General features: G+C 38.6%; 1 protein-coding gene across 1 annotated transcript; it reads right to left on the bottom strand.

Annotated features, from left to right (window-relative positions):
• Positions 1–260: 260 nt before the first annotated feature.
• cd247 (CD247 molecule) lies at positions 261–8,608 on the bottom strand. The gene is made up of 8 exons (XM_084668041.1): positions 8,370–8,608; positions 3,643–3,743; positions 3,251–3,295; positions 3,123–3,161; positions 2,898–2,924; positions 2,608–2,664; positions 2,174–2,206; positions 261–1,942 (listed from the first exon to the last, which is right to left on the bottom strand). Exons 2-8 carry the CDS (start codon positions 3,736–3,738, stop codon positions 1,871–1,873), a joined length of 369 nt encoding a protein of 122 aa, XP_084524167.1. The 5' UTR covers positions 3,739–3,743; positions 8,370–8,608; the 3' UTR covers positions 261–1,870.
• Positions 8,609–8,667: the final 59 nt, after the last annotated feature.

Below are 8,667 nucleotides of genomic sequence, written 5' to 3'. Positions count from 1 at the left end.
TTGATGCTTTTTCAATGACTGAATTCATAGAAATAAAAATATTTTTTCAGAATTTCTTTGATTTGAATATTTTTTTGGTAATGCGTCGTGTAGGTCTTCAATTTCAATCTTTATGGTCTTAAAATGTCTTAAAAAGGTCTAAAATTTTACTTACTGAAACCTGCAGGCCCCTGCTCTAAATGTATCTGTTTTCTTCACATGCCTTGGATGAATTGACAGGCAGATGAACTCGATCCCCAGTTATTACATAGACAAAGATGTTCCAAGTTGATCTTTAATATTGCAGTTGATAGTAGGGTAAAACTGACTACTTACTATAAAAATACATCTTAATTCCCATTAGGGTAAAGTACAAGGCAAGTATGAACAAATACCACAAATGAAACAATATGATACATTAGACAAATGGGTTCCAAAATGTATAATCGAAATAGCTACTGATAAGCATGATGTTGTTACATGCAATGTATCTTGTACATTGCATTACAAAATAGCCATAACATGTGGCCAATTTTTATCTATACACAAACTGTTCAAAAGCCTACTGATTATGCAATCAACCAGAAACACAGATCACATGACCTAAATGACTAGTTAACAAAACCACTAGCAGGGGTATTAACAAGGCAGCACAAAGGGGATTTATTTAACTTTCAAATGCATCACTGCATTCAGAGCCCATAACTCACCACCTTCTGTACCTGCCACTAGTGCTGCCAAGGTGTTATGGAAACACATGGACTGACAAGCGAGATTTCCTATTATGCAAAGCACACAAAAGTGTACCTGTCATTGTAGCTGCTACACTAGCAGGAACTGTAAAACAGAGTAGTCATTCATGTCCATGCATCATCTCTGCTGTATTTTTCTTATATTTATGCAAAGATATACAATACTATACTTCCTTCCCCCTTTCTTGTGGATATAAACAAAATTAAAAAATTGAATTTGGTTACTGTTTTATGTTTTATGTTTATGTCATATACAGGTAAATCGATATCAATAGCAAAACAACTTTTTGACAGCTTTAATACTGTTTCAATCTCAAGATACATTGTATAGATAGAAAGTATGACTTAGAGAAAAGGATTGTATAGATAATAAGCATGACTTGGAGAAAAGGACAAACAGTTATACTGTACATTGTATTCTAACCATTGGAATTTCCCCCCTCATCTGAACTAAAGGGCAGAAACTAAATATAAATCCAGTCAATGGGGTTGGGTGGGTAAAAAAAATTGTGTTCGTTAAAGATAAAGATGTATAAGTCAAGTTCCATCCTTTAACTACTACTCCTAACAAAATAATCTGAATTAAACTATTGGACTGATTCCAGATTATTATGCATCATAAACACATGAACAATTTACCAAAGAAAGGAAAGATGATTCAAAGAAGATTCAAAGATAACATATATACCTATGAAGATAAAAACACACAAAACTACATAGAAATAGCTAATATATTTGTGAAGAAACACAATCTTCTCTATACAAGGACTGTTTCAGGTAAAAATAAGTAGTTAGTAGGCATAATAAAATCTTTTCCACCCCAAATCAGATGCAAATTCTGTGAAAGGCCAGAGGAGATGTAATAAAAGGACACCAGTGCCATATCCAGGCCCTCTTTCAATGCCCTGTACGTGCTTTAATCCTCCCTTCACTGGAAACACACTAATCTAAAATGACGCAACCGGTATCGGCCCACCCAATGATGTGATATTAAAGAAGCAAAGAAGTAAGGGCCATGTTTAGAGCCTTCATGAGAGCATGTCAGAGCATGTTAGAACTCAAGGACATTAAGTCTCAGAACTTCTTGTGGAAGAGGGGACCACGGGAGGGAAGGAAGTGGTCTGCTAAGAGGGGAGGGGTTAGCGAGGAGGAAGGGCAAGGGGCTGCATCTGCAGAGAGTCGTAGGTATCCTTGGTAGCAGAGTTCAAATCCTGGCAGAGGATACCAGAGTTACCAACTGAACCATCAGATACACAAACATCCTGAACTGCCATCACGTATGCATGCTTGTGTGTCTGCTTTGAGGGATCATATCAACTAGCAATAACATGTAATCTGCAAGTGTCAATGTCTGTTTAAAGTTACAGGTAGGTTTGGAGCTCTAGTCCATATTATCTCTAGATCCTTTGCATCGAGCTTAGTGATTGGTGTGGGTGGCTTACCTGGTATACCTGCTCGTCCCTTTTTCTGCGACGCTGCATTAGAGAGAGACATCACTCAGAACAGACCACATCACAATAATACATTTTTGGAGCACATTCAGCAGAGAAAGCTATTTGCATGCTTGTAAATATGCATGCAGCTTTCACACTGGTGAATGTTGCCCATTTTAAGTATGTTCTTAGTGAAGCAGAATTCATGTAATAAAACAATAGGAATACCAGCTTCATGGAAACAGTTTGATTTAACGTGAAAACAACAAAACAAAGTAAACAACAAAACAACAAAATAAGGAGAAGGGCGTTTCATTTCCCACTTTAGAATGTAGAATTACAGCTACATTGGGAGCCTAAAAGGATAATTGTGATAACATTGTGATAATCCATGCACTATAACAAGCCCCGCGCGATGCCTCTCATAGAAAAATAAATCTTACCTCCTTCTTTACAGGAAGTTCTTTGTACGTGTCTCCGGTTGGCCGTGCAGTCAGAGGCTGGAGAGACAGGACACACATACAGTGAATAGCTTTCAAGGCTAATATGGATCTTACAAACAGTATGTTGACAAATGTGCTATGAAATGGTGTGTATTAGGAAACAGGTCTGTTCTGTCCAGTGACCAGGGGGAACGGTTAATGCCTCAGTTTGAGTTCACTCATACTCGGCCAACACAATGAGGTCTAGTATATATATCCATCTTCTTCTGTCTGATGTCTCCAGTCCTTACCTGATAAGTATCATCAATGTCCACTCCCTTTTTGTCCCATGGAAAACAACAATAATAGAAATATAAAGAATTGAATTAATACATGACCAATGTCAACTTGCATTAGGGTTATCAGCTCTAATGTTTGATTTAACCAGAGAGGCAACTTTTCACTTAACATGTGTTGCCAACTGGTGTTTTTCTATATTTCAGTGTTGTACATACATACACACAGTGGCTACTTACCCTGCGTGCCATTCCTCTTTCTGCGTCTTTTTTCAGATCCTAAAAAAACACACAAAGCTTTCAATGTAACACACATACACATACACACTGCTGTATATATCATGTCTGTGCCAGCTGTAGTTACTCACAGAGTAGATGGCATCATCATCTCCCTTGGCTTGCGATTTGAAGAACTAATATTGAAGAGAAATAGAGAAACAGAGAGAGAGAGATTGTTAGACAGAGAGAGAGAGAGAGAGAGAGAGAGAGAGAGAGAGAGAGAGAGAGAGAGAGAGAGAGAGAGAGAGAGAGAGAGAGAGAGAGAGAGTTGTCAGAATTCAGGGTAACAGACAAAGACAGGAGGAGAGGAGATCAAAATATTTGAAAGAAAAACTTTGAGAAAATTAGAGATGCAGTTGTAGGAATGCAGTTGTAGGAATGCATGGAATCAAAATATATCAATATATCAAATATCAACACCATCAATATACCAGTTTGTACATCACCATGTGTATTGTAAGCACCATGTCAGCAAACTCACTTTCTCACGGATGTACATCCCAGTGATAATGAGTCCATAGAGGAGCAGAAAGCCATCCAGAATGTAGCAGAGTTGGGGGTCGTATAGCTCAGTCATTGCCTCTGTATGGAGGAGGGGGCACAACGAGAATGAACATCAACATGTCTGCTGCTTATCTCTTTCATCTTGGTCCAAGATTTTGATACGCTCTCCGGTGTATGTCCAGGAGCAAGGCACTTCACCCTACCTGCCTCGGGGTTACGTCCCTGTAGTTACTGTAAGTCGCTCTAGATAAGAGTGTCTGCTAGCAGATGTCAAGCAGATGAGGCAGCTAAAGGACTGAGAAGCACACACACACACACACACACATAAACTCAATGTATCTTTCTATCTCTCTTTCACTGTACAGACACAGCTTCTCCCTAGCTCTCTTTCTCTGTGTATGTGTGACAGTCAGACGGAGCTGTGAAAGGAGCAGTGTGGTTCGGTTGGCTCTACCTGGCTCTGCTGTGGTCTGTATGAGCTGAGCTGCATGTAGCTCAGTGGTTTCCCCAGCTGTTGCTCCATCAGAGACTGAGATGGTGTAACTGCCTGCATGAGCTCCAGGTGTGTGTCTGTGTGTCTGTGTGACTGTGTGTCTGTGTGACTGTGTGTCTGTGACTGTGTGGGAGAAAGTGAGTTTGAGGAGCCACGTTCGTCTCTCTTTCTCTCTGCAGGTTCAGACGTGCCGTAGTTGCATACTTTTTTGACGACCCATTTGATTTGGGTAGAATCACTCAAACTTGCACTTACTTATTTACGAGCACACGTGCCCACACACACACGCGCGCACATACACACACCACGCTTTTAAGGAAGCGATGAGTTTGACCGTGGTGAGCAGGCGGATCTTTGTGGTTTCCACCCCCAACTCACTCCACAGCTCTTCTTTATCTACTATTTTCTGCGAGTTCTATCACCGGCATCTGGAAACATTTGGGCTGAGCAGAAGTATCAGCTAGATAAGGTGACAGCAAAGCAACGCCAAACATGGGTCCTCGAGCATTTGACGTGCATGCCAGCTGTAACCAATGAGCCCTCAACATAGCCAATGTTAAATACTGTGGCAGTGCATGTGATTATCTTGGTATTTTGACAACATAGTGTGGTTGGACTGTAAGCCTCCCCTTTATGTCCTCTATCAAATTAAGATCACCTTAAGACAGAAAAACTGGATGATGACTTAATACACGTATAATTGTCACAATCGTGGTTTTGGCAGGTCAACCTTAAACTTTACAATTAGCGCAGCTGGTCTTATGTGATGTGAAACGCCATCAGTCAGTATGAAAGTATTTTACACAGGAAATCCCCACACCGAGATTAACAGCGGGTGGACATGTAAGTGATGGCTGTCTGATTTACAGATGACTAGAAAAGCCACAAGTTGTCTCTCACTCTGTCTCTTTCTTCCAGTTGTGTCAAAATATATATAATTTTCTACTGATACACAGCAAATACATCCACTTCATTATGACTATTGACTTCAGTACAGCATTGAAAGCATTGGGGAACAAAATGTGTTCTAAAAAAGATAAAATATAACTGTCAGTTCAGATGCAATACATTCTGAGGTCAAAGGAGATATTGCGTATTTACAATTGAATGTGGAAAGATAATAGACCTTTAGTTAACTTTTAACACAATGTTGATGATGGAACATTTCAGAAATGTGCTAAATTTCCTACTGATTATATATGAAGGTAAACATGCCTATTCTTTGTTTTTTATGTGTGACGTTAGCATCTGTCATTTCTTGAAAGACCTTTGCAGAAAACAGAAAAAGTGGGTGTGTGTTTGATTCCTAGTGATACTCGGCTCCTTACTGGTGTGATTGCAAATTCAACCACTGACAACCATCTGTTCTGAAGAAATGACAACATTTCCATTCATTTCTGGAACAGAGAAAAGGACACTTCTGTTTTGATTACATAATCACATAATTACAAGCAAGTGCATGCCAGCAATTTAGACGTTTGTTGTCCAAATAAAAGTGCAGTTTTTACATACTTTGGATGTTAGTTTAACATTTTGAAGGCAGTTAGTTAGTTAAAAAAGTGTTGAAGGGTCTAAAACGGGCATATGTTGAGCTGGGTCGATAAACAACCCAGAAATCAATACGAGCCTCTTTTAACTTTTAAATATATCTAAGAAAACAAGTCATTCCTCAAGCAAAAAAACGATCTGGTGGTAGTAAACAAGTAGTCACCTTTTTACTGGTCTCTACAATGTAAAGCAGAGCGGAAACTGAGACGCCTTCCATGTTTCCTTGTCTCAGTGGGAAGAGTGAGAAGGAGGGAACCTCAGCCCCTCATCTGCATTTACGCTAACCCCTTCACCTTCCAGTTTGTATAAGTGCAGCAACAAGGATTCCCCATAATGACACAGACAGCCTGTGAGAATGCTGTCAGAGTGGAGAAAATTAGTCTGCAGCTTCCCATATATATGCTGACTTGTTCGCAAACATGCATGAGAGCAGACTCAAGTAAATGCGCAGTGATGAATGCTTTCTCAAGAAAGAAGTCGTAACACCTATCTCACACAAAGTCTCACAAAATACACACAGTCAGTTGCCTTGATTCATGTTATTATATATATTATTTCTGGATAAAATTCTAGCACTAAATTGTCTGCCATGCATCAACCATTTAGGTGGTAATCTCTAGATGGATGACATGTAGGCCCCTCTTGAGTTTCTCAAGCACTATTCATATTCAGTTCCTTAGTTGTGGTGATTAAGTACTTATGTTACAACCATCTTTTATATAGATATTTAAGTGTCAACAAATGTTACACAATTGAATGGAGAACAGGGGTTTGTAAAACATGACTGACACGAGTTTAAACAAATAAGTTTACATGGTTAATTAAATTAACTGTCATTGATGGATTTAAGACATATCATGCAGTGATCTGAATTATGTGAATAGTGTTCGCAAAAGGGATTACCTAGTGTAGCAATAGTTAATTATAACAGTTACACCGTATCACCTATTTAGACTAGAGACTAACAAGCATACTACTTGAGACATGTTACTCTGCATGAGAAAATCACTAACTCACTGTTTTAAACACACGTAAGTCATTGTTTTCAGAAGTATGCCTAGAAAATACTTAGACCCAGTTTCCCAGACATGGATTAAGCCTAGTCCTAAAGTAAGAGAAAGATTCAAATAAGATTTCCACTTACGTTTTTAGGCTGGGCCAAGCTTAATCCATGTCTGGGAAACTGAGCCTAGATGTTGAACTTCATGGTTTAACTGGAATAAACCTACTTTAATAGTATATATTCAATACACCGGAAAACAGGTAACTCGAATGGATTTTCACTAATCTATGTCTTTGAATTAGGTACAGCAAGTCCATAAATCCAGTACAAATACCATCACACTTATATCAGATGAGTAAAGCATGAAAAACATGATTTTGTGATGTAAATATACACCGTCATTGCATGTGTACACTACTCCACACTTCAGTGGCAGATTTATGCAGTAGATACATTTTTATGAATATTACAAATGTTTTTCCAAAAGACTTATGACCAGAGATTTTAATAGGAAACTTTAAATAAATTATTTGGAAAAGTATATTCTGTAACTTACAACAATACAATAGCAGATCATCAATCAATACGAACAAATTAGTGGATAATACAGTTTTTTTTTTATCAAGATGTTAATTAGAAGATACATAATGAAAACTGTTTTTTCTTGGCCATTCTATATAGAAATATTATGGGTGTAACAATATATCGCAATACAAACATGTTACAATATGTATCGTAGAGTTATGGCACTATTTTTACAATATGAAGTTTGCGTGCATTCATTGCATTCACAGAAATCGCTTGAACTGAGTTAACTAAATCGTATATACAACAAAGACAATTATTGAAAATGTTTCATGTTTTGGAAAATAATATTAATTGAATTTCAATTTCATTTAAAATGTTGTTCAAAATATCGTGATACGTATTGTATCATATAACCAGCATCGTGATACGTATTGTATCGTGAGCTGAGTGTATCGTTACACCTTTAAGAAATATATTAGTTTTTTTTTTGTTACAGGCGGCGACTTAACACCTGTGTGTAAATGTGGGACACAAGCTGTTTTCTTTACTGCTATAGCTACCTGTGCAGCTTGACTACATCGCTGTGTTTTGGTCTCTCTTCTTCCGCCTTCAACAAATATGGCTTACTCTTGAAATGGAGATCACCGCCATAATTGAGTGATACTTTTCTCTGGCATGAATGGTGTGGATAGGTAGTGTAACTCCTTACTGTACAGTAAGTTTTACAATGTTAACACAATTGGGAAACATTTTAAATCTCTTGAATGATCCTGTATAGTTGAAAACATTTGCAAATAAATCAGAACATTGCATCCAACGTATTACAATAATTTCTGTCGACCACATGTTACAATTCTAGTATTTACGTGATCCAGAATACTTTTCATAGCATGGCTTTTGAAACGGGTGAATAGCACTTTCATGTCTACACTTACTTACAGATATAAGGTGTACCTGATTTTCCTGCAAGTTTCATGCTGGTAAAATCATTCTGCCCGTTACATGTATGCTGGCCACGAAGACTATCTTGGTGCCACACAGCGTTAGGAAGCTGCTTAGGCCTGATTTACAGCTGTATAGATTGGCAGGCTCAGTGACTCCCAGATGAAAGTGTGTACATTTGGGGTCTTACCTGGGTAAGGGAGTGTGGTGGTCAGGAGTAGCAGGCCTCCCTATCTCAGTTTCTCTCTCCTCTGGATGGGTGCGGTTGGTCCCCTCTCCGCGCGAGACAAAGGAGTTGTTACCAATTCTTCTTTCTATTCAGGTGTCAGGTACCACTTGTCCCCTGAAGTTGGACTTTCCGAAGTCTCTCTCTCTTCGACAGACGCTCACACACTCGGGAACTGCAATAGGCTGAGATGACCTCCGATGAGGGCGTAGAGCCTGGAGTAGAATGATGTTTAACCTAATTCACAGTTGCTTCTCACTCT

This window comes from Hypomesus nipponensis, chromosome 12 (assembly GCF_054491055.1).
Source record: "Hypomesus nipponensis isolate SF chromosome 12, ASM5449105v1, whole genome shotgun sequence".
NCBI classification, from domain to species: Eukaryota; Metazoa; Chordata; class Actinopteri; order Osmeriformes; family Osmeridae; genus Hypomesus; species Hypomesus nipponensis.
Note: the sequence above shows the minus strand (reverse complement) of the source record. Positions and strands in the feature narration are given on the sequence as shown.

Coding starts and splice junctions, on each gene's coding strand:
- cd247 (XM_084668041.1), bottom strand. CDS start 3,738: ATGACTGAGCTATACGACCCCCAACTCTGCTACATTCTGGATGGCTTT. Junction 3,296..3,642: donor GGATGTACATCCGTGAGAAA/GTGAGTTTGCTG, acceptor CTTCAATATTAG/TTCTTCAAATCGCAAGCCAA. Junction 3,162..3,250: donor ATGATGATGCCATCTACTCT/GTGAGTAACTAC, acceptor GTGTTTTTTTAG/GATCTGAAAAAAGACGCAGA.